We start from the raw sequence: 27098 nt of genomic DNA on the forward strand, positions 1-27098 counted from the left end.
TGTTTCCTGACATCTCTGTTGAATGGCCTGGTCCTAATTCTTAGACTATGCCCCCACTTCTAGAATAAAGTGAGGACTGCAGACGCTGGAGATCAGAGCTGAAAAATGTGTTGCTGGAAAAGCGCAGCAGGTCAGGCAGCATCCAAGGAGCAGGAGAATCGACGTTTCGAGCATAAGCCCTTCTTCAGGAATGAGGAAGGTGTGCCAAGCAGGCTAAGATAAAAGGTAGGGAGGAGGGACTTGGGGGGAGGGGTGTTGGGAATGCGATAGGTGGAAGGAGGTTAAGGTGAGGGTGATAGGCCAGGAAGATGGTTGCAGATCAAGAAGGCGGTGCTAAGTCCGAGGGTTGGGACTGAGATAAGGTGGGGGGAGGGGAAATGAGGAAGCTGGAGAAATCAGCATTCATCCCTTGTGGGTTGGAGGGTTCCTAGGTGGAAGATGAGGCGCTCTTCCTCCAGGCGTCGTGTTGCCATGGTCTGGCGATGGAGGCGGCCAAGGACCTGCATGTCCTTGGTGGAGTGGAGTGGGGGGGGGGGGGGGGGGGGTGGAGTTAAAGTGTTCAGCCACGAGGCGGTTGAGTTGGTTGGTGCGGGTGTCCCAGAGGTGCTCTCTGAAATGTTCCGCAAGTAGGCAGCCTATCTCCCCAATGTAGAGGAGGCCACATCGGGTGCAGCGGATGCAGTAAATGATGTGTGTGGAGGTAGAGGTGAATTTGTGACAGATATGGAAGGATCCCTTGGGGCCTTGGAGGGAAGTGAGGGGGGAGGTGTGGGCGCAAGTTTTGCATTTCTTGCGGTTGCAGGGGAAGGTGCCGGGAGTGGAGGTTGGGTTGGTGGGGGGTGTGGACCTGACGAGGGAGCCGCGGAGGGAGTGGTGCCCACTTCTAGAATCCCAACCTTTGGAAACAGTTTATCTTTATTTACACAGTCTTTTCCTGTTAACGCCATGAAGACTTTGATCAGATCACCCCTTTTAAGGTCTAGAGAAAACAAGCTTAATTTGTCTAATCACTCCTCAGCACTTAACCCCTGAATTCCATGTATTATTCTTGTAAATCTACAACATACTCTAAGGCCAATATATCCTTCCTAAGATCTACTCTCAGTACCCCATATGGGGTTTAACTTGGGTTTTGTATAACAGTAGCACAACTTTTGCATCCTTATATTCCAGCACTCTCGATATCAAGGCCAGCATCCCATTTCCTCATTATTTTCTGCATCTTTTCATGGCATCTTAAAGACCTTTGCATCTGAAGCCCCAATTCTCTGGACATTCACTGTGTTTAACATCATACCATCTCCAAAGTACCCTGATCAATTCTTTATCCAACAAAAGTAGATAACGTCATACTTGCTTACGTTGAAACCAATCGGTCAGAATTTTGATATTCACCTGGTCTATCTATAATCTCTTTGTAATTTTACATTATCATCTGTATGCTTAACCAAGTCATTAATAATGAATCTGAATAATGGAGATCCTTGTGGGACACCACAGGTCACATCCTGCCAGTTTGAGTATGTACCCCTTACCCCCACTTTGTCACCTGCCATTCAGTTAATTTCCCAGCCATGTCAGTAATTTGTCCTTAATTCCATGGGATTCTACCTTAGTTAGCCATCTCTTATGTGGGACTTTATGCCTCTGGAAGTCCAGAAACATAGTATCCATAAACATTGCCCACTACCTTTTCAAAAAATTCATGACAGGCATGACCTACCAATCACGAATCTATGCTGGCTCTCCCTGATTAACTGAGCATTTTTGAGGTGTTTAATCAAGGACAGGGTAATTATAGACTCCAATAACAGAGACGTGGCTTCAAGTGGACAGGGCCTGGGAAATGAATATTCAAGGCTACACATGCTATCGTAAGGACAGACTGACGGGCAGAGGGGGTGGGGTGGCCATGTTGGTAAGGGATGATATTCAGTCCCTTGTGCGGGAGGGAACCTAGAATCAGGGGATGTAGAGTCAGTGTGGATAGAGCTGAGAAGTCCCACATAGGAGGTTAGTGAGCAAAATTAGGGCGCATGGTATTGGGGGCAAAGTACTAACTTGGATTGAAAGTTGGTTGGCTGACAGGAAACAAAGGGTAGTGATAAACGGCTCCATTTCGGAATGGCAGGCAGTGACCAGTGGGGTACCGCAGGGATCAGTGCTGGGACCGCAGCTTTTTACAATATATATTAATGACATAGAAGCTGGTATTAGCAATAACATTAGCAAATTTGCTGATGATACTAAGCTGGGTGGCAGTGTGAAATGTGAGGAGGATATTAGGAGATTACAGGGTGACCCCTGGACAGGTTAGGCAAGTGGTCAGATGCATGGCAGATGCAGTTTAATGTGGATAAATGTATGGTTATCCACTTTGGTGGCAAGAACAAGGCGGCAGATTACCTAACTTAATTCCATTTAGGTAGTAAAGGGGCAGTACAAAGAGATCTGGGTGTTCTTGCACACCAGTTAATGAAGGTAAGCATGCAGATACAGCAGGTAGTGAAGGTGGCTAATAGCATGCTGGCCTTCATAACAAGAGGGATTGAGTATAGAAGCAAAGAGGTGCTTCTGCAGCTGTACAGGGCCCTGGTGAGACCACACCTGGAGTACTGTGTGCAGTTCTGGTCTCCAAATTTGAGGAAAGACATTCTGGCTATTGAGGGAGTGCAGCGTAGGTTCACGAGGTCAATTCCTGGAATGGCGGGACTACCTTACGCTGAAAGACTGGAGCGACTGGGCTTGTATACCCTTGAGTTTAGAAGACTGAGAGGGGATCTGATTGAGACATATAAGAATATTAAAGGATTGGACGCTCTGGAGGCAGGAAACCTGTTTCCGCTGATGGGTGAGTGCTGAACCAGAGGACACAGCTTAAAAATACGGGGTAGACCATTTAGGACAGAGATGAGGAGAAACGTCGTTACCCAGAGAGTGGTGGCTGTGTGGAATGCTCTGCCCCAGAGGGCAGTGGAAGCCCAGTCTCTGGATTCATTTAAGAAAGAGTTGGATAGAGCTCTCAAAGATAGTGGAATCAAGGGTTATGGAGATAAGGCAGGAACAGGATACTGATTAAGGATGATCAGCCATGATCATATTGAATGGCGGTGCAAGCTCGAAGGGCAGAATGGCCTACTCCTGCACCTATTGACTATTGTCTATTTGGACAGGTACATGAATAGGAACGATATAGAGGTTATGGGTCAAATGCAGTCTAGTTTGGGAACTTGGTTGGAATGGACGGGTTTCTGTGCTGAATTACCCTGAGTATACAGCACAGGGAGCTCGAGTGGCCCACTTTCAGTCGTGTGTTTATGCTCCATGTAAGCCTCCTTGCACATTACCTCACCTAACCCCATGAGTACACCCTTCTATTTGTTTCTCCATCCTGCTTAGCCAGCTCTCTCTCAATTGCATCCATTTGATTGGTTTCAAATACTATTCCTGGTGGCAAATTCCACATTCCTGCCACTCTTGAGTCAAGAGGTTTCTCTCAAATTGAAATTCTGTTAATTGAATCACCAGAGGTGGGCATCACTGGCGAGGCCAATATTTATTGCCTGTCCCTAGTTACCCCTGAGAAGGTGGTGCCATCATGAATCACAGCAGTCTATGCGCTGTAGGAACACTCACAATGTCATTAGGAAGAGAATTCCAGGATTTTGACCCAGCGACACTGAAGGAACGGCAATATATTCCCCAGTCAGCTTGGGGGGGGTGGGGGGGGGGGGAACTGGCAGGTGGTGGTATTCCCATGTATCTGCTGCCCTTATCCTTCCAGGTAGAAATGGGATTGGATGGTTTTTACAGATGAGCTTACATACATTGATGGTCTCTTGTTTTGGGACTGCCCCCTACAAGTGAATGGATATTCATAGTGTGGAAGCAGGCCATTTGGCCCATTGAATTCACAATGATCCTCCGAAGACCCACCCTATTCTTGTAACCCTGCATTTCCCATGGCCAACCCACCTAAGCCTGCACATCTCTTGATGTTATCGGCAATTTTGCATGGTCAATCCAAGTAATCTGTACACCTTTGGACTGTGGGAGGAAACCATAACACCTGGTGGAAACCCACGCAGATACAGGGAGAACGCGCAAACTCCACACAAACAGTTGCCAAGGGCAGAATCTAACTCAGGTCCCTGGCACTGTGAGGCAGCAGTGCTAACCATTGAGCCACTGTCTCACCCTTCTCTCCTTCTAGTGTAATCATTTCACCAATTTAAAGACCTCTTGTGTTGATCATCAAGTGTTCACTTTTCTAGAGGACAGGGTTGTTTGACTGTGGCTGTCCTGTTTCCATTCTGGTAACGGGCTTGTGAAGATTATATTTGCAGCTTAATACTACTCCATTTTTTTAAAATATGGAGATCAGATGTGTGTGGAGTTCAAGTCACAGCGTCATTCCAACACACAAGGAGGTCAAATAGGACAAGGAAATAATGCTTTGTAGTCTATCCAAAATGTGACAGATGTTTAATGCAAGTTCTATATTTCTTAAATTCCACTCACAGTGAATCACAGTGTTCAGTTTGTTCTTTTTTTTTAAAAAACAGTCTTACTCACCTGGGCTGCTGTTATAATAGCTATTCAAAATTAAGAAGAATCTAGATAGACTAAATGGAAAAAAATTCTGTCTCAATCAGCCGAAAAAAACCAGAGGTCACAGATTAAAGGTGACTGGCAAATGGGCAGTGGTGATGCAAGAAAAAACATTTTTGTTTACACAAGTGGTTAAGGTCCACAAGGTACTGCCTGAGAGAATGATAGAGGCAGTTTCAATTGTGGCTTTTAAATCAGAGTTGGATAAGCAGTTGAAGGTCAAAAATTGGGCCGCTACAAGGAAGCAGCAGAATGGTGGGACACGTTAAATTGCTCTTCCAGAGGGTCAGCTCAGCTACCTCAGATGGTAAAGTCACACTGAGTACTGTCTTCTACAACCCCTAGAACCACAAGAACACTAACTATCTTCTTGTGCTTTCATGTTCCGTTTTCCCCACAAGCAATACCCATACGTTTCGCCATCTATATCTGCAAACCTTTAGTCCCATCTCCTGATAACCTCTTGCTTTAGCCATGCAGTTATTTTTGTTTGATTTCTCGGGATAATTTTATACATTCAAGGTTTTATACAAGAGCAAGCGGTTGGTTTACATTGATCAAAAGACATTTATATTGCTTATGAAATCAATTCATTCTAATATCCAATATGTAGAAATATACAACTTTAAAACCACATCATGGAGGCAGTGCTGGCCAATGCACTTCCCATATAGAGTTGTATACCATAATATTTACCTGCAAAAAGTACACTTAGCAATGGAGTTATACTATTAATGAACAGCCCTCGAATACTTGCTGGGATGGTGTCTCTGTTTTTCTCCAGAAACCCAGATGCATTGTACTGGATCTGTGGAGGAAGAGTATCAGTTAACTAATTAGAAACAAATAGAAAATTATGCATAAAAAACTAAAAACAGTTGAAGGTTTGGTATTAAACAAAGCCAGTCACTTTGTTAAAAAAAAAATGCTCTGAAGGTTTTCCCTCACCCTGGTTTCTTCCTCCCTCCTTAAAAGTCACTGAAAAAAATGTCAACTTTTCCTTTAGGATTTATTATGTTTTCACAAAATACAATCTAACAATTAAACAAAACATCCAAGGACAAAGCAAAAGTTCAAGCTAAAAACAGGTGCAATTAAATAGGACAGACTACAACATTAAAACTCAAATGATTTTATTTAATATACACTACAATTTAGTTTTTGAATTGATTCAAGTGTGTCCTGCTGGTGATTGAAATTATTCAGAAATTTCCATCCCAGGCTAAATATGAGGAAGTTTCCATGTTCAATTCATATTCAGAGTTCACTGATTCTAGTTGAGACAATTGTGGTGTACCAATACTTTTATAAGTTTGCTCTTTAGACAAAAGCTCTGTTTTGGCAACATCAGGGATTCACTATTGATGGCTCTTAGTGATTCCCTGCTCGGAAGGGTCAGGAGAGGGTACAATTGGGCTGTAATGGTTTTATACTGCAGACAATCTTCTGGCCTCCCTCATTCAGGTACAAATTGGGCAAAACACCAGAGCCAACTCTAACCTATGGAACTCGACATGGTAAACACAGGACAGATGTTCCCAATGACCTGGCGACACAGTCTCAGGATAAGGGGTGGACTGAGACGGAGAGAAATTCTTCAGCTAGAGACTGGTGTTTGAAGAAATTCTCTGTCGCAAAATGCAGTTGAGGTAAAACACTGAATGTTTTCAGGAAGGAGGAGTTTGATACAATTCTTAGGTTATGGGGAGAAAGCAGGAACAGGGTACTGAGTTGGATGATCAGCCATGATCATACTGAAGGGTGGAGCAGGATTAAAAAGCTCTGAACGGCCTACTCCTGTTTCTGTTTTCTACATTTCTCTGATCCAATGCTTTCAATAAACTAAGGAATGTTTAAAGGAGCTAGCAATGTAGAGATATACAATAACAGGACTTTTGAAGTTTAGAAAAATGTCACGGGGAAAGTAATCAGTGAATAGATTTTAAACCAAGTTAATTTGGAACCTTTGTTCTCCACGTCGAAGGTGGAGTACAAAGTAATTTTGATAAGATTTATTTCCCCTTTCTCACTTGATAAAACAGCACTTGCTGAAGTCCAAGATTTGCTGCAAGGAGGGAAATGTGCAGTGATCATTGTGAACACAGAAGGAGAACCAGAAGCAAAACACTCAACAGCTACACAGCCTGGAACTTTAATAGCATAACTTTGATCAGGCATGGAGATAAATAAATCAAAGACCTTGGGCAACCTCAAAAAAAGGATCAAATTGGTTAAACATTTAATAGTATAAAATTAACATTATCCCAAACAGGAAGGGTGGGAAAATGATCCTTTTTATTTAAAAAAAATCGTTCTCAGCATTTGGCTGATGCGGTCACTGCCAATTCCTAGCTGCCTGATAGTGGGACACTTCCTTAAAAGTTTGGTTTCTAGCAATCGTTGCGAAACTAATCCTGGTTGCACAGAATCTCAGAAATACTCCACACTTTCTGACTTTAGCGTTTCCAGATGTCAGTGAAGTATTTTTGGAATGTACTCACGGTTAGGAGTTGTGCAATGTGACCCACAAACAGTGATTAGACAAATGAGCAGACAATCTCGTTTAATAACAACGCTTAAAGCATGAATTCATCCGAAGAACTCCTCAAAGTTTCACAGAGATACGCTCTTCTCCACTCTCTACTGTTTTGCCCTCGGCCTTCTTTCCCTTTGCTCTTTCCCATTCAGACTCCTCTCACCTGCCATCCTATACAAACTGACGTACAGTAACAGTAAGATAGCATGGAAACAGACCCTTCAGTTCAACTCTACCCCAATCGGACCTAGTACCATTTGCCAGCATTTGGTCCATACCCCTCTAAACCCCTCCTATTCATACAATTATACCCATCCAGATGCTTTTTAAGTGTAACAGCCTCTAGTACTTCCTCTGGCAGCTCATTCCATACACATACCAACCTCTGCATGAAAAAAAGGTTACCCCCCCCACCCGATAGGTCTTTTTTAAATCTCTCACCTTAAACCTATGCCCTCTAGTTTTGGGCATATCCCACTGCACAAAGACCTTGGCTATTCACCCTATCCATGCTGCTCATGATTTTATAAAGCTCTATAAAGATCACCCCTCAGCCTCCAATGCTCCAGTGAAAACGCCCTAGCCCACTCAGTCTCTCCCCATAACTGAAACTCTCCAGTCCTAGCAACATTCTTGTAAATGTTTTCTGCATCCTCTCAACTTTAACAGCATCCTTCCTATCAGGAAGGTGACCTGAATTGTACATAGTATTCTTAAAAGTGGCCTCACCAGTGTCCCAACATGATACCCCAACTCCAAAACTCAATGCACTGACCAATTAAGGCAAGTGTACCAAATGCCTTCTTCACCACCCTGTCCACCTGCGACTCCACCTTCAAGGAACTACAAACCTGCATCCCTTGGTTTCTTTGTTTAGCAACACTTCCCAGGGACCTACCATTTACTGTACAAGTCCTGCCTGATTTGCCTGTGCAAAATGCAGCACCTCATACATATCTAAATTAAACACCATCGGACACTCCTTGGCCCATTGGCCCATCTGATCAAGGTCCCATTGGTTGTGATAAGCTTCTTCACTGGCCACTACACCACCTATTTTGGCGACATTTACAAACTTATGAACCATACCTCTTCTGTAGAAATCCAGTGATCTCCTTCATTATTAACAACTGCCTGGTTCAGTGGCAGCATCCTGACCAGAGCCTGATGTCACTTGAGTACATAAATCTACACGAATACTTCGATGCGGCCTCCACAAACTGACATTTGGTGCCTCTTGCTATTCTCCCAACAACACAAAAACACAACATCTGGGCAGCTACTTGTTGCCATTCGATGAACCTTGCTGTACCAACTTGCAACATTAACTGGCCACGCTTAAAAAAATAAATAATTGCTTGCATAGTGCTTTAGGATTTTCAAAAAAGGGACAAACACATATTTATAAAACAGCTCTTTTCTTTAATCAGGGATCGTTCTCTTGCAGTCACTTCATGTCTTACGAGGACCAACAGATATCAACAGCAACGATCTAGCCTCAAACTCTTAGCAGTACAGATCTGGGGTGGATCTGAACTTCCGTTTGCCTACTGAAGGATGGGGTAGGGATAGGAACTACCTTGCAACAGGATTAACACGCCTCCTATGAAAAATAAACTTCCTGTTAGCTTACATAGAGCAAAGAACAATACAGCACAGGAATAGACCCTTCAGCCTCCTAGCCTGTGCTGACACAGTTTGCCTTTCTATACTAAAACTTTCTAGAATTTGCAGAATCTGTATCCCTCTACTCCCTTCATATTCATGTATTCATCCAGGTGTTTCTTAAATGTTATTATTGTGTCTGCTTCCACCATCTCCACTGGCAGCATATTCCAGGTGTGTGAAAAACTTGCCCCGCACATCTCTTAAAGAACATCCCCACCTGGCACCTTGAACTTATGCCCACTAATAATTGACCCCTTCATCCTGGGGGAAAAAAAAAGCGTCACTTATTAGGTCTCCCCTCAACCTCCTGCATTCCAGTGAAAACAAACCCAGTCTATCCAACCCAATACCAGGCAACATCCTGGAAAGCTTTTTCTGTACCTTCGCCAAAGTATCCACAACCATCTGGTAGTATGGTGACCAGAACTGTACACAACATTTTAAGTGTGGCCAAACCAAAGTTCCATAAAGCTGCAGCATAATTTGTCTATCCTTGTACTCAATGCCCCTTCCAATAAAGGCAAGCATGCCATAGGCCTTTTTTACTCCCTTATCTACCTGCCTTGCCACCTTCAGTGAGCTGTGGACCTGCACACCCAAATCGCTCCTATATAATTAATACTCTTAAGGATTCTGCCATTCACTGTGTAATTTCCACCCATACTTGGCCTTCCGAACTGCATCACCTCACATTTGTTCAGATTAAAATCCAACTGCCATTTTTCTACCCAGGTCTCCAACTGATCTATATCCTCTGACAATCCGTCTCACTATTCATACCTCCACCAAACTTTGTATCATCGACAAATTTATTAGACCGGCTAAGTTTTCCTCCAAATCATTTTTTTGTAGACAAGAGAGCTTTAGAATCATACAGCATGGAAACAGACCCTTCGGTCCAACCAGTCCAGGCTGAACATAATCCCAAACTAAACTAGTCCCACCTGCCTGTTCCCGGCCCATATCACTCCAAACCTTTCCTATTCATGTATCAATTCAAATGCCTTGGAAACATTGTAATTGTGCCCGCATTCACCACTTCCTCAGGAAGTTCATTTCACACATAAACCACCTTCTTTAAAGTGATGAGAGAGATTTAAAAAAGACATGAGGCAAATGTTTTACACAGATGTGCCTCCTAGTCTTGAAACGTCCTATCTTTGGAAAAAGACAACTACCATTAACTCTATTTATGCCTCTCATTATTGAATAAACTTCTATCAGATTGCTTCTTAACCTCCTGCACTCCAATGAAAAAGAAGTCCAAGCCATCCAGCCTTTCGTTATAACACAAACTTTGACCCGGCAACATCCTGGTAAATCTCTTCTGAACCCTCTCCAGCTTGATTATACCCTTCCTATAACTGGGTGACCAGAACTGGACACAGTATTCCAGAAGAGGCCTCACCAATGTTCTGTATAACCTCAACATGATTTCCCAAGTTCTTTACTCAAAAGGACTGAGCAATGAAGGTAAGCATGCCAACCGCCTTTTTAACCATCCTGTCTATATGTGACGCAAACTTCAAAGAATTATATACCTGCACTCTAAGTCCTTCTGTTCTACTACACTACCTGAAGCCCTACTTTTAATTGTCTAAACCCTACCCTTGTTTGTTGTACCAAAATGCAATACCTTGCATTTATCCAGATTGAACTCCATCTGTCCATTTTTCAGCCCACTGACCTATTTGATCAAGATCCCTTTGTAATCTTAGAAAGCCTCCTTTGCTGTCTACTATACCCCCTACCATGCATTCTATATTCTCATCCAAATCGTTTATATAATTAACGAACAAAAGAGGAGCCAGAACCGATCCCTGTGGAACACCGCTGGTCAAAGGCCTCCAATCTGACAAACAACCCTCCACCATTTGGCAAAAGTGAGGATGGCAGATGCTGGAAAAGCACAGCACAGCACAGCAGCATCAGGGGAGCAGGAATATCGATGTTTCGGGCAAAAGCCGAAACATCAAATTTCCTGCTCTTCGGATGCTACCTGACCTGCTGTGCTTTTCCAGCACCACTCTGATCTAAACCCTCCACCGTTATTCTGTTGCCTGCCATTAAGCCACTTTTGCATCCAATTGGCAAGCTCACCCAGAATCCAATGTGACCAAACTTCACTAATTGGTTTACAGTGCAGAACCTTGTCAAAGACCACGAACATCAGAGGTCCCAGTATGGAGTCCTGTGGAATGTCACTAGTCACAACCCACCACCCCAAAAAGCATCCTTTCACCATTACCCTTTGTATAGAGGTGAGCTGGCAAGATGGATACAGAACATAGGAGACAATGTGACATCACCTCATGGACCAGACTGCCATGGACGGACCTTACTGAAGGCAACATCAAGTGTTTTTTCCTCATCAGTCATCTTCGTCACCTCCTCAAAAATCTCAAAGTTAGTGAGGCATGATCTCCCCTACACAAAACCATGCTGTCTATCATGAATAAGTCCATTTGCTTCCAAATGCATATAGATCTTGCCCTGGAGAATATTTTCTAATAATTTCCCTCCTGCCAACAGGAGGCTCACAGGCCAGTAATTTCCAGGATTATTCCTGTTACCCTTCTTAAACAATGGGACAAACGTTGACTATTCTCCAGTCCTTTGGGACCTCAAAGAGAGGATACAAAGAGGTCTGTCAATGCTCCAACAATTTGTTCTCTTGCCTCCCTCAATATTCTGGGATGGATCCCATCAGGACTGGGGGACTTATCTACCTTAATATATTTTTTAAAGATGCAAACACCTCTTCCCTTTAATTTGAATTCGAAATTTGACACTCCCTTCCCTGAGATTATCCTCCACTAATTCCTTCACTTTGTGTCAGTATTCACCAAAGTGTTTATTAGTGAGTTTTGAGAAGATTTGTACCTCAGGTTGAGGTTCTGGATGTAGGTTTGCTCGCTGAGCTGGAAGGTTCGATTTCAAACATTTCATCACCATATTAAGTAACATCTTCAGTGAATCTCCAAATGAAGCATTGGGTGTGTAGCCTGCTTTCTATATGAGTTTCCTTTGGTTGGTGATGGCATTTCCTGTGGTGACATCATTTCCTCTGGTGATGTAATTTCCTGTTCTTTTTCTCAGGGGGTGGTAAATGGGATCCAAGTCAATGTGTTTGTTGATGGAGTTCCAGTTGGAATGCCATACTTCTCTGAATTCTTATGCGGGTCTCTGTTTGGTTTGTCCTAGGATGGATGTGATGTCCCAGTCAAACTAGTGAGCTTCCTCATCTGTATGTAAGGATATTAGCTAAAACACCAGCTAATGAACCTGAAAGACCCTATACAGGCAACAAGCAAAACTAATGTCATTTACAAAATACCTTGCAAGAACCACCAGGATACATGAACATCAATTAGCCACAAAACACCATGACCCACTCTCACTAGTATCCTTAAATATGGATGAGGAAGGACACCATTTTGACTGGGACAACACATCCATCCTAGGACAAACCAAACAGAGACATGCACGAGAATTCCTAGAAGTATGGCATTCCAACTGGAACTCCATCAACAAATACATCGACTTGGATCCCATTTTCCATCCCCTGAGAAAAAGAACAGGAAATTACATCACCAGAGGATATGATGTCACCAGAGGAAATGCCATCACCAACCGAAGGAAACTCATACATTTAATAGAAAGCAGTCTACATCACCAGTGCTTCATTTGGAGGCTCACTGGAGAGGTTACCTGGTATGGTGACAAAATGTCTGAAACCAAACCTTCCAGCTCATTGTTTTGAATGTAGGTTTGCTCAAAGCATTTATTTTGGATGTCACCCACCTCTTCTGGCTCCACACATAGATTCCCCCCCCTTTGTCCTTGGATGGGCCAATTCTTTCCCTGGTTACCCTCTTGCTTTTTACATATGTACAACAAGCCTTGGGATTCTCCTCTCAAATCCTGTTTGCTAATGACTTTTCATGACTTCTCTTAGCCCTTCTAATTCTTTGTTGTACTTTCCTTACATATTTCACGGGCTTAGTCAGTTCCCATCCTCCTAGACCTTATGTATGCATCCTTCCTCTTTTTGACCAAGGTCATATCTATCATAGAGTCATAGAGATGTACAGCATGGAAACAGACCCCTCGGTGCAACCCGTCCATGCTGACCAGATATCCCAACCCAATCTAGTCCCACCTGCCAGCACCTGACCCATATCCCTCCAAACCCTTCCTATTCATATACCCATCCAAATACCACTTAAATGTTGCAATTGTACCAGCCTCCACCACTTCCTCTGGCAGCTCATTCCATACACGTACCACCCTCTGCATGAAAAAGTTGCCCCTTAGGTCTCTTTCCTTCATTCTCTCAGAAAAGGGCTGACGCAGTTGAAACGGTTTTCAAATTCAAAGATGCTCCTGTACCTATTATCCTGGAATACGACACATGAAGATTATTAGGTGCTCTTTAAATATTTCCCTCATTAATATTACATTGTGACATGTATTCATTCTGAATGATGGGAACATTCTTCTTTAAAATAACATATGAAGTTGTTGTGGTTTGTTTCTGTGGAGGCAGAGTCAATACCAACACTCTCACCAAGCAAAGTTGAAACGCATTGCTGAATTCTGCCCATGACATTCCAGACATGTTAGGGTTCCTTTTACGTTCATCAGTAGACATCATTTTTTGAAAATAAACACTTGATTACTAGCTGCAGCAACCATACCATGTAATTCCAGAGGAGAAACATACATATGTGTTCTTAATTATCAGTGAAATTGTATTATACTGAGTAACCAACCTTTTCTATTGAGGTTTCTTTATAGAAACGAGAGTAAACTTACCTTCCCAGCATAATGTATCACTGTAAATCCTGGAGTACGACTTCTATCTATTTTGAAGTGTGGATTCCCTTTGAAACTGCTATTTAGTTTGTCCACAAAAGTCTTGTCAGTGGCCTGTCATAGTTCATGAAAAGCATACCAAAATGTCATACACATGCTCCAAAACAATTTTTGAGAATTACTAAGAATCTTGATTTTAAATGTTATCTAAATTCATTTCAAGTCTGTGCACACATTTAAAATGATTCAGAACTCTCTGATCAGATTACTAAGGGGAGAAAAGGTTTGACTAAAAATCAATTGAGTCATGCATGAGCGATGTTATATCAATTCTGTCAACCAGATGCATAACACTTCATTTCTGTGACTACTCACTAAGAGGGTGGTGGGAGTGTTGAATACACTGCAAGGGAGGGTAGTTGAGGAAAATCTCACAACCTTTGAAACAAACTTGAATGAGCACTGAAACGTCACAGTATTCAAAGCTAAAAGGACAAGTGATGGTCAGTGGGATTGGGTAGATCTCAGGTAAACTTTTGCCATTGCAACCTTGCTTGGTCAAAGGACCTCTCTGTACTGTATGATTCTATGATTACAACTAGTCTTTCAGCGAAAACTAAACATCTTAACTCTGCTTAACAGCTGAGCCAGAATCACAGTTTCTGTATCAAAATGAACCCACTTCAAATGAAATGCAGGTGCAACATCACTGATAGTTCAGATAGTTCCAACTTGAACAGGAAGATCCCAGTGTTTAATCACTAGTCTGCATTACCCCAATCCTGGGCTTATTGAAGCGTCAAAAAGACACTTGTCCAGCCCGGAATTTCAATCTCTGTTGAAAATGGCTTTGTACAGGCATGAAGCCAGGATAGGATAGTTACTGGCTATGATGACTTTATGACTGAATAGTATGCTGGAACATATTGTTTAAACTCAATGATCAAGAATGATCTGTTCAGCGAGGTACTAGAGAGGAACTGGCAGCCACTGAGTTATTGGAGAGACTCAGTTTCAGCATAGCGAGCACATACCAGAATTACACAGCAAAAATTTGCACTCCCTTCCACTGGTGAGTTTCTAATCAGTTAGTTAAACAGATGGTAAATAATGAGTTGGCACTGTGCAAATTCCTTTAAGAGAAAATCTTACCACATACACCAGCATACTTTACCACTCTTGGGAGAGACGTGAGAATGACGTGCAGTGTATTTGTGTGATTGGGTGTGCCGTAACAATGCTAGAGTGCAGCTGAAAGTTTAATCCTTTCAGAAATAGGTCTTATAAGGTGAGATGATATTTTATAGCTAATGCTCAAAACCAACAACAGCCCAAGGGTTGAATTAGGCATTTCCAGTTTTGAGATCAGGCATGTAATCCAAAACATGTCAAAGAATGCAGTTCCATCCAATCAACTGCTTCTTTCACAGTCACTTGGTGATGGTCTTGGGACTTTATCCCTAAAAGCACTGCGGGTGCCTGAACACCAAGCTGACTGCAGCGGTTCAGGAAGGCAATTCACCACAACCCACTCCAGGGCAATTAGGAATGGCCAATACATACTTGCCCACCCAGTGAAGCCATATCCTCTGAACAAATTACAAAATACTTAACCCCCAAGGATGCAGAGGAATTTGGGATAAACAAAAAACAGGCAACATGGGTGATGTGATTGTGAAACACGTACAATAATAAGAAAAACAGCCTGGCCCCACAACATCACTGCTCGTCCTGAAGCTGTGCAAAGCTCCCTTACTCCTGCCTTGGTATCTCAACCAGATGCCTTACAACGTCTCAAAGTGCACAAAGGGTCAAGGGGAGTAAAAAGGACCGAGTTACGATATTTGAAAAATTTATAAAACAGATCGATTTTCTGATGAAACCCGTTACATGGTTTTTAATTTTCGTTAAAACTCAGGTGGTAGCTTGACAGCTGAAAGACAGACCGGAGGCAGGAAGGGTTCACTCTTACAGTCTAAACAACCCACGTCTCAAAACCCTCCACCATTTTCAAGTGAAATTTTGAGGGGGAGGGTCAGAAAGGGAAGAAATGTAGGAAGATTTGGAGTGGTTACTTTCGTTTAACTTCATTTTTAATCTGATATTACCACATTAGCTAATAGAGAAATCAAACCGGCTCATTTAATGTCTTAAAAGGGATCAGACGCATTTCCAAAAACTCAGACTGCATTATGCCAGAGTTCACAGGGTCTCACCGGACAGAAACAAGGAGGACTTCCAAAGGTAAAAGCTGCAGTCTCAGTAAACAAGAAGCTCCAGCACTTACAGGAGGAAGACCAGGAGCCATTTGAACAAACACACTGAGCGCCAAGTGCAGTTCAAAGTTAAAAAAAACAGATGAGTGGATATGTTACAGCATCGGTTTGTTAAGGATAATCTTGTTTCTTACTAAGGGCAGCAGAGTGGCTCAGTGGTTAGCAGTGTTTGTGGGGGGTGGGGGTGATGATGGGAAGGTTTAGCTGGAGAAACGTATTGAGCAGAAGGAAAACAAAATGGAGTTGGGGAGGGGGCTGGTAAAAAGAAAAGGAGACTTCATTCTGGCTTTTGTAAATCTTGGGATTAATTTTGAACTTCAAATCTAATGAAAGCTAATTAATTCAGATCTTTTTCACTGCTTTTCTCTCCAGAGCTGTACTTAAAGCTATTGTCTGCACTGCAGATTGTCAGCACCTGCAGTACTTTGCTCCAGAATAATTACTACGTCTAAAATGTTACCAATAAACCTTTTCAATGCTTACCTGCGGAAATGCACTTTGTTCATCCAACAGAGAAAACACACCAAGGGGTCTTGCTAAAAAAAGATCCTATGGACAGGAAATTTACACATCAATAGAACAGAACACAAATGCCAATAAATATAGATATATTTGTAAATGTCAGTCTGTTTTGTTCTTACCAATATTGATTTGTTGTCCTTATAAGTTATAGTTTCCCACTCAAGTCCTTCTTCCTTGTACTCCTTTTGCTGCATTATAAATATGTGCTGCAGAGCAAAAAAAAACTTTTCATGTAGGTTTTTCATTTAAAAGGAAGTGTCATGGGCATGTACAGCATAGAAATAGACCCTTCTGTCCAATTTGTCCATGCTGACCAGATGTCCTAAATTAATCTAGTCCCATTTGCCAGCATTTAGCCCACATCCCCCTAAACCCTTCCTATTCATCTATCTATCCAAATGCCTTTTAACTGTTGTAATTGTACCAGCATCCACCACTTCCTGTGGCAGTTCAGTCCATACATGCACCACCCTCTGTGGAAAAAGTTGCACCTTAGGTCCCTTTAAATCTTTCCCCTCTCACCCTAAACCTCTGCCTTCTAGCTTTGGACTCTCCCATCCTAGGGTAAAGACCTTGTCTATTTACCCTAGCAATGCCAGTCATGATTTTATAAACCTCTGAAGTCACCACTCAGTCTCTGACACTCCAGCCTGTTCAGCCTCTCCCTATAGCTCAAACCTTTCAACCCTGGCAACTACTTTGTAAATCTTTTCTGACCCCTTTCAGGTTTCACAACATCCTTCCGATAAGAGGAGACCAGAATTGCACACTGTATTCCAAAACTGGCCTAACCAATGTCCTGGACAGCCGCAACATGACCTCCTAACTACTAGACTCAATGCACCAACCAATAAAGGTAAGCATACTAGACGCCTTCTTTACCATCCTATCTATCTGGAACACCACTTTCAAGGAACTATGAAACTGCGCTCCAAGGCTTTTCAGACTGAAGACCTGTGACCAATGGTGGGCCACAAAGATCAGTGCTGGGTCCACTGCTTTTCAACATCTATATAAATGACCGTTGAAAAGACCATTGAGTTTGAGTATTTCCAAGAAGAGCTTCATGTGATGAAGGCAGGACCTGGTGAAGAATGAATCTATGAACTGAGGTCATCAGATAAGGTGGCCACCGGAGAATCAAAGTCAACTAAGGTCAGTGCCATTAGACATGAGCAAGACAATGAAACCTGTTCTGTGCAGCAATATACAAAATTCTGTTTCATCATCAGCAGTAAATCCATCATGGGGAAGGCAGTGAAAAGTTACTGATTAAACATAATGAAGTAGGGCTGGGGCATTCAGTTGTAAGTCAGGGCGTGATTAGTTATAATTAGTCTCAAACTCTCTACACAGAGGATTTCTCTTCACAAAAGGTAGGCCCCGTCAAAGTTTAATTAAGTTTTTTTCCACCTCCACCCCCCCCCCCCCCAAACAAACTATTTTACTGTAATGTCAGAACTCAAGAGTAAGGAGGAACAGGCCATTTAGTTCCTTAAACCTGCCATGCCCACTATGGCTGATCTGATTTTAGCCTTGGCCTACTTTCCTGCATACCCCCAATGTCCTCTGAGACCTTTGTTAGTCAACAAAATTATTTATGCTTTAAAAAAAAAATACTTAATAGCCTTGTCCACATCAATCTTTGGGGAATAAAAGGTCCACGGACTCCTAACAATCAGGACAAAATTCTTATTTCCACCTTAAAAAGAGAGATCTTGAGATTAGAATAGATACCTGGTTATTTTTGACCAGTGCAGACTCATTGAACAGAGATTTTCTTTCAGTGCTGTAGACCTCTATGACCTCTTATTTTTAGATACGTTCTCTAATTCTTGACTTTCCCACAGATGACGAGCTCTCTGAATCTGTCCTGTCTGATCCACATCTCTATCTTCTGTTTCAATAAAATCACCTCTTATTATTTTGAACTCTGAGTTCAGACCCAGTTTTAATCTAATAATCTTTCCCAGTTAGACAATCCCCTAAACCCAAGAAAATCAAAAAATCTTTTTTCCTGTCTCTTAAATCCTAAATTTCTTCATTTCATGTTTGTTACAGAATTGAAATCTCAGAATCTGAAAGCCTTTTACATCATCCCATTATGCTCCTAACTCTGTAAAACCTAAACCTCAAGCCTGAGCCCAACTCGTTTAACATTACCTATGGAATCAACTTGCATCATCTTTTCAGGTAGGTCACCCCAGATCCCAACAACTCAGTGAAAACATATTTATCATCCCTTTTAGGTTTTTTTCCCTCCAATATGTTTGAATCAATGATTTTTAGTTTATAATCCATTTGCCACAGAGAATACTACCCCTCATTTCCTCCACAAAAATCTTTCAATCAACATGCAAACCTCTCCTGGGTCACTTCCAAACCTTCTCCATTCTAAAAATAAGAGTCCATTCAACCTCTCCTTGGGATGAGAGTTAGAAGACACCGTGCTCCCTGTACCTTTGGTTAAGGAGATAAGGAGATCCTGCGCATGAGCCTTGCCCAACAGCAATTTAACACTGGGAGCCAGTGTTGATAGTTGAAGGCAGGTCAAGACAAGCCACCCATTGGATTGTCTTCAAATTGTACATAATGGAGTGTAAAATGCAGCCTTTTGTAGTTGAACTTCCTCATATTTGCTAACACCCTGGTAGACTTCCATGATACCATAATATCTTGTATGATATGTTTCACTAAGGATTATCCATAATGCTCCAGGAGCCCAGAAAGATCTAGTGATCTCTTTGATGACAATTTCTTCTGAAATAAACAGATTTATACTGCCTTTAGAGTATTATCAGTTAGCACAGGATTTGTGATGGACAGGAGTGAGGGTGTGGGAAGAGCACAGGAACATGTGACTGGCATTTTGGTGGCTGTGTTAACTTGTGACCTTGTTATTAGGATCCTGTGTATGTGGCAATCTGAAAGGTAACACCGCCCACCAGTAAAATCAATTCAATTACTTTTGCACTGATTGCAGTACATTCTGTGAATTATCGTAGAATCACTAATTGCGACACTGACAATTTCTCTATCACTACTATTACAAAATCTGGCCCATAATGGCAGCTATTAACATGGGTATACTACAAGCAAACATAATGCTTCATCACCAGTTTATGACTGTATAAACCTGTTTTATATGTGCTACAATTTAATATGCAATGAAGCTTATTTATTTTTCCCCATTCATAGTATTACTTTCTCACATATAATTCTCGAACTTAAGCAAACCTCAATACTTGATTTTTTATTGTTTTGTTAAGTGATAAATTCTATAAGATCTTTTGCATTCCTGAGAAATAAAGGAGCTCTTAGTATGAGCTATAGGGGCATTCCTGCCACCAAAATATTCTTGAAAGGCAGACATATTGTGTATGAGAAATCATTAATTCCTTTACAAAACTCTAGAAACCATTTTATTGACTTTTTGCAGTTTGACACGAGTATTGCAATTTTTAATATGTAAGAATAACTGGCCAGAAGCAATTCTATTTTTCATGCTGAGGTATTTAAAACCAGATAAGTCCTCTCTTAGCTGCGTATTAAAATTGATGTTTACTTACATGATTGAAGAAATACTGAAGCTGTTCATTTGCCAAGTTAATACACATCTGTTCATATCGGTTCACTGCAAAGTTTTCAAATCCAAAAATATCTAGTATACCTAAAAAAAATCCAAAAATACACTTTGTAACCAACATTAATAATTTAAATGTAGGGAGGTGTTTTTAATAGGCGGTATCACAAGAAATACACATTCCCAATTACATTGTTACTTTTCCCAAAAACAAAAAGGGCAAAATATTCAAAATGGCAAGACACTGACTTTTCTTTTTATTCATTCATGGCATATGGATGTCACTGGCTAGGCCAGCATTTTTTAATCCATTCCTAATTGCCCTTAGGGCAACTTAGAATTAACTACATTGTGTGGGTCAGGAGTCACATGCAGGCCAGACTGGGTAAGGATGACAGATTTTCTTCCCTGAAGGCCATTAGTGAGCCAAATGGGTTTTTACAACAATCAATAGCGATTATATGGCCAAATTAGTTTAGCTTTTTTGCATTCCAGACTTTCATTGAATACAAACATCACCATCTTTGAATTTTAACCATGGGGCATTTGAACCCATGTCCCAGAACACTAGCCTTGGGTTTGGGATTACTAGGTAAAAACAATAACTGCAGATGCTGGAAACCAAATTCTGGATTAGTGGTGCTGGAAGAGCACAGCAGTTCAGGCAGCATCCAACGAGCAGCGAAATCGACGTTTCGGGCAAAAGCCCTTCATCAGGGGAGGTGATGGCCTTGTGGCATTATCACCAGGATTGTTAATCCAGAGACAGAGGGAATGTTCTGAGGACCTGGGTTCGAATCCCTCCACGGCAGATAGTGAAATTTGGGATTACTAGTCAAGTGACATTAATACGACACTACCATCTTCGCTCATGGCCAGGCAGATTTAACTGGTATTAACACATGCACCAGTAATTTTAGAAAGCATAGGACAATATTTCCACAGAGTTTAACCCACCATGATTTAGAAAGGAGAGACAGTATTACATACCTATCTCCTGGAGTTCTGTAGTACACACATCTTCCTTTGGAGCCAGAAGCTGGTTGACTTTGCTGACTATCCAGCCAAAAACTCTGCCATAAGCAACTTTAGCAATAGAGTCTCTGGCATCTGAAATCATATTCCAAACAGACATTAAAAAGAAACATAACCAACACCAGTGGTCCCAAATCATGGTCTGTACTTCCATTTCACTGATCAATGTGTTGACCATAGAATTCAGAAACTTTTATTTATGCAGCTCTTTCATCGATTCTGAAGAAGGGTCACTGGACCTGAAATGTTAATTCTGCTTTCTCTCCACAGATGCTACCAGACCTGCTGAGATTTTCTAGCAATTTTTTGATTTTGTCTCTTGAACTCCGGAATTCTGCCTAAAACCTTCCACATTTCCCAACTACCTATCTTCTTCAAAATTCAGCTCTTTGACTAAACCTTTTCTTACTGCCAACCTCTTTGTTCACTTTTTTAAAAAGACAATGTGATGCAACATGAAAAAACCCTTCCATGTTAAAGTTACAACACTGATACATTTTCTGACAATGTTGAAAATTGCCCAGGTAAAAAGTAGGACAAATCCAACTTGCCAATTACCTCCCAATCAGTCTACTGTCAATCATCAGTAAAGTGATGGAAGGTGCCATCAAGCAGCACCTGCTCAGCAATGCCCAGTTTGGGTTATGCCAGGGCCACACAGCCCCTGACCTCAAACATCGAAGAACAAATTAAAGTCCAGAAGTGGGGTGAGAGAGTACGAAGGGTGTATATGACGGAGTGTGGTGTCAATGAGTTCCAGCAAAACTGGAATCATTCCTGGTCAGTCATCTCATCTCCAAGAAATCTCTGCAGGAATTCCTCAGAGTAGTGTCCTAGGCCCAAACATTATCCTCCATCATAAAAGGTCAGAAGTGGGGATGCTTGGGGATGATTGCACAAGATTCAGCACCATTCAGATATCCTTCAGAATCTGAGGAGTCACAGGTCCAAATGCAACAAAACCTGGACTTGGTTTGCACTGAACGTCTGCAAGTTCCCCTCCAAGCCACTCAACATCCTGATTTGGAAACAGATCGCCGTTCCTTCAGGGTCACTGGAACTCCATCTTTAATGGCAATGTAGATCTCCTTGGACTGCGGCCGTTCAAAAGGGCTGCTCAGCAACACCTCAGGGGCAATTAATACTGGCCAAGCCAGTGACACCACAACCCATGAATGATTAAAAAGAAACACTACTTCAGAGTTTTCTGCTGAGCAGCAGGTAAACTCAGAGCTGAAAACTCCTCTATGGCAGAGAGCCATCCCAGCTGGTACAGGGACTGAACTTTATGCTGATGGCATCAAACTGATCCACACCAGCTATCTGGCCAAATGACCTGTATGGAGTCAAAGCTTGGCACTTTTATAATTTTACTTTCCTATTGGAGCCATGAGCAATGGACTCTGATGGCAAAGCCTTCCAATTTCTTTCCATCACATAACTGACCAGGAATCTCCCTCCTCTTACTGTATACCATTAGCGCATGTAGGAACAATTTGCACTCCACCAGTCTGGCTGCATTATGGACACACCTTCCTTACCCATGAAGCTTTCAGGAAGATTTGAACCCAGAGCTTCTGACATAGAGCAAGGGGCATTACCCAATGCACCATAAGACCTCTATTTAACACAAAATACATGCAGCTGTTGCAGAGGTTGCTGTTCTCTTGCTGCTGTAGTTATTTAAAATCTGTTACATTTCTTCTCTCAGTTCTGACAATAGATCAAGTGGAAATGTCAACTCTGCCTGACCTACTGGGTGTGTCCAGCATTTTGTTTTTAATGTCAGACTTCCAGCATCCACAGTTTGCTTTTGTTTTGTGATGCTGTGAAAACGACTTCAGTAAATGGTTGCAGTGCATTAAGACAGTACAATCCTTACCATGAAAAGTGGTAATGAGAATGGATGCGAAGTGGTAGACATGTCAACAAACTGAGCTGTTTGGTTAAGTAGGTTGGTGCCAGGTTTCTGGTACGTTAAGACAGTTTAATTCAATCCCTTTACTTGAAACTTAGGAGATAGGATAATAAGAGGTAGGAGGTGGATTATTATTTGTGGCGTCCCCAGCTCACAGTGAACACTGGCAAGTTCGTTGTCCAAAAAAGCATGGCAAGAGCCACAGCAAGAAAAACTGCTCTGCTGATGCTTATTTGCCAGTGAAAGAGTTGCTGAAGAGGATACAAAAGCAGCAATATTGTTTCATTTGGCTGCTTCCTAACACAAAGTGAACTCATCTGAGGACATTTCTTTCAACACAAGCCAATAACTGAATCTAGGTCCTTTTATTTTCTACATGGCTTACATTCTCCTTTGCTCAAAAGATTAAATAATTGAGTAGGAAGCAGCTTATCAGAATTAAAAACTTATTCAGTAATCTAGTTCAAGGATATTACCAGACGGTGTCATATCAAAATACCCGCATTTAAACTGCAGTTTACTACAGCTGAAAACCCTGCCGAATGCTGCCAGTTTAAAACATTTGTTCCTACCTTCAGCTTGTTGCTTGCTGTGATACCGTTGAATGGATTCGCCTCGAGTTACTGCCATTGTGCAAATCAAACACTTCAACAGTTCTTCCTCCTCAACACCAAACTGACCCTGTTGAATTTAATAATAATACAGGATGGTCAGATCAAATAAAACAGGGATGAATTCTGCTCAACACCAGCTGAATTGTTGAAGTCAGTACCAGAATATCCTGTTGCTCCTCTTCCTACTGTGCTTCGACATATAAATTTAGATCTGGTAAACATACATTCCTGTGTAATTCATACAATTCCATGTTAATTTGTTTTTTTTAAAAACTTCTCTACCGAAATTACAAAGTTGATACCATCAATTCATACCACTTGGCCAAACAAGTACATACTTTCCACTTCACCACCCACTTCCCATGTTCCAGCAATAACTAGGAGACTCCTACTTCTAGGTTTCCTTTCTTCAGCTGCTTTTGAAAACAATTGACTGAATTTGGAAATATTAATGTGATTTTTCATTCTAGTCCTGTCAGGATAATGCTTACATTTGTGATCCTAAGGACTAGTCTTCTAATCTCAGTACTTAACTTTTTTTTAAAACGGGAAGGTGGTCTAAGGGCACAAAAGGGGTGTGGGAGGTAGACAGAAGCTATCCTAACCTTCTCCTGGCCAGCCACCTCCATAAAATTGAGCTTACCCAAAATTCTGAAGTCTAAAACCCACACCAAATCCCATTCACTCCATCAAACCTGTATTTGCTGACTACATTGTCTCCTAGTGTGGCAATCAACGTAATACTCCCCATTTTAAAATTCTTCGCTTTCAAATTGCTATCTGTCCTCACCTCATAACATCTTTAGACATTTCTCAAGTCTCCTGTAACCTTCCACTTTTCCAATTCCTTGTTTACACTGTTTTATGGTTGATGGTCTTGTCTTCACCTCACAAATATTTTTATAGAATCCCTCCAGTGTGGGAAACAGGCTGCTAAGACTACAAGTCCACACTGACTCGCCAAAGAGCATCCCACCCAGACTCAACCCTCTCCTCTATCCCTGTAACATTGCATTTCCCATGGCTAGGCCACCCAACCTACACATCCCTAGTCACTATGGCCATACTAAATTGCCCAATCTACTTAACCTGTACATCTTTGGACTGCAGGAGGAAACCCACGTGGACACTGGGAGAATGTACAAACTCCACACGGACAGTTGCTTGAGACTGGAATTGAACCCGGGTTCCTGGCATCATGAGGAGGCAGTGTTAAACACTGAGCTACCATTCCATAATTAGAATGCACTGCTTTGACAAACCTGTCCAAATGTTTCATATAGTTTCGTGACAGATGTTTTCAGATAATGCCCTTGTGAAGCATTTTGGAATATCTTACTATCTTAGGTGGGGTGTAAGTAAAAGTTGTTCTGAAAGTATGATAGAAAGAAAAGGAAGGTGGATTCATTTGCAAAGTGTTATTCAATTAGCCGTCAAACAGATGGACGCAGAAGCATCAACTGCCAATATTACTTTAGGAAAGGTTGAGAAAATTTAAAAAAAAAATCAGCAAGTGCTGAGCAGTCGCTTTGGTAAGGTCATTGTATTTTTGTTGTGTGTTTCTGATCATTGTCCTTGCCATGGCGCCAGTGAAGTGAGGGTATATATTTGTTACACTGAATGCATTCATACATTGTGTTCATTTGTGGATTGCCTTCAACAGCTCACTAGATAATGACAATGAAAACACAAGTTAAGGAAGAACACCTTGACTTTACAATGCAAAGAAAATAGTAGAAGTTTACAGTTTCACAGAAATGGTATGCCAGTTAACTTATATTGAATACTCGGCTAATTTTAGATTTTAAAAAACTAGCATGTTCCAGAGCCCATTTACATTTGTAAGGAAATAGGTAATTGTTTCGCTGTCATGGCTACATCCTATGAGAAATGTATCTTGCTTTAGAATAAGTAAAAAAAATTGACAAAAACCCATATTACTTCTTTAATAACTGATTACTGATTCAGAGAATCTTAATCAGCAACTTGAATGGAGAGTGAAATTTAGTTAATAATTCAAAAGAAATACACAGACCTCAGATGTACTGTTATCCTCTGTATTTATTGAGAGCAGGCAAATGAGACGGGCATCAAGAGCTTCCACCATGTGGATGAGCAAGTGATATTTCTAATCAATACTGACATGCTAAGAGAATATTTCCTGGTCAATGTGTTTTTAGTTCAGATTTTGGTGTCAATCTTTATCTTTTTTTATCAAAGTGAAGACAGAATTCAAGATTAGGCTGGAAAAAAGGCAACAGCCTGGTAGTTACGATGGAAATGGTAAGGATTATGGGACAGCGGATGAATGGTGAGGAGGGGTGATCGACAGTGGGAAGTGTCACCATCTCTGGGCCTGAAGCTCCAGATGAAGAGTCTCCTGTCATGACTTGTTGACCTTGGAAAATAGGTCGATTACCATTCTGAATTCTTTCAATATGCCAGGAATGCCTCCCAGTCAGCCCTCCTGCAGATAGCAATGGCAAGCCACCTCAGCGCTTTGCCAGCAAGCATGGACCAATCCAGTGGATGTCCATGACCCAACCCTAGGAAACATGGGCAAGAAAGACCGACAGACAATAGAATGGGGAATAGGAGGGCAGGCATAGCTGAAGTATCCTTGGTAAAACAGTCAGAGTTCTGGAACTGATTGTCACGGATTCTCCTGCTTTTCCCCCTTTTGTTGTTGCCCAATGGCGATAAAAGGCCATCCCTCAAAGTGAGTTTGGTAGCATGCAGCTGATGTCAATAAACCAGATACCAACTTTGGGTTGGGGGTGGTACTGCAGGGTTCCTCTGGAATAGTCCAAGCAGCAGAAGCACTATTTGTAAATGGCAATTGTTTGCTTGACAATTCCCCTAAAGACAGGTAGCTCCAAAGATAAATTTACTCCGAGAGATACTCTGAATGCAGTCACATCCTAGCAAAAGTATGAATTCAAGGCGATGATGCGCAAGACATTGATTTCAATATAGAACAAAAGGATGAAGGATTCATAAAGCCGGCCCATTTCTGAAACAAAATGGAATTGTTGATTATGAAAGAACAAAGTTGCTGAGATAGGAACATTTTATAAGCTTCAATGATGATTAGTAATTCCATTCTTGATATTTCCAGATTTAACATATGTAAAAAAATCAGAGTTATTACTATTCTGTAAAACATCATCCTCACACGAGGGAAATTCAAATTCCTTTAGCTTCTTTGCTTTAATTCAGTTGAATTCCATATCAAATGTAAACTTACTGCTGCAGCTTTCAGCCATCCCTTTGACTGATCTGTTACTTTAAGGATTCCATTCTCTTGAGGCTCATAAATGATATTGCCCAATGACAGGATTCCTGCCAGTATTGTCATCATGTCGACCTGCTCCTATAATGAAAATGGTGAAGAAGAGTCAGATTATTTGTAAACTGACAAAATGGTACAAGGTACCCATTTTCCACTACAAGCCAATGTGATGTTATATAGTCTGCTCTTAACCGTGACAAGTTGTGGTACACATTGGCATTGGTT

The 27098-nt window shown here is 41.6% G+C and overlaps 1 protein-coding gene across 5 annotated transcripts in view; it reads right to left on the reverse strand.

Annotated features, from left to right (window-relative positions):
- LOC140478810 (myosin-IIIb) overlaps positions 1-27098 on the reverse strand; it is a 174884-nt gene that overhangs the window by 46260 nt on the left and 101526 nt on the right. For all 5 annotated transcript variants that reach the window (XM_072572231.1, XM_072572253.1, XM_072572223.1 and 2 more), the window contains 8 exons: positions 26829-26954; positions 23540-23648; positions 21005-21124; positions 20001-20101; positions 16551-16637; positions 16393-16458; positions 13634-13747; positions 5308-5419 (listed from right to left, as the gene is read on the reverse strand). In XM_072572231.1, the coding sequence (XP_072428332.1) occupies positions 5308-5419; positions 13634-13747; positions 16393-16458; positions 16551-16637; positions 20001-20101; positions 21005-21124; positions 23540-23648; positions 26829-26954 (835 nt within the window). The remainder of the gene's footprint in view (positions 1-5307; positions 5420-13633; positions 13748-16392; positions 16459-16550; positions 16638-20000; positions 20102-21004; positions 21125-23539; positions 23649-26828; positions 26955-27098) is intronic.

Source organism: Chiloscyllium punctatum, chromosome 1 (genome assembly GCF_047496795.1).
Source record: "Chiloscyllium punctatum isolate Juve2018m chromosome 1, sChiPun1.3, whole genome shotgun sequence".
NCBI lineage: Eukaryota > Metazoa > Chordata > Chondrichthyes > Orectolobiformes > Hemiscylliidae > Chiloscyllium > Chiloscyllium punctatum.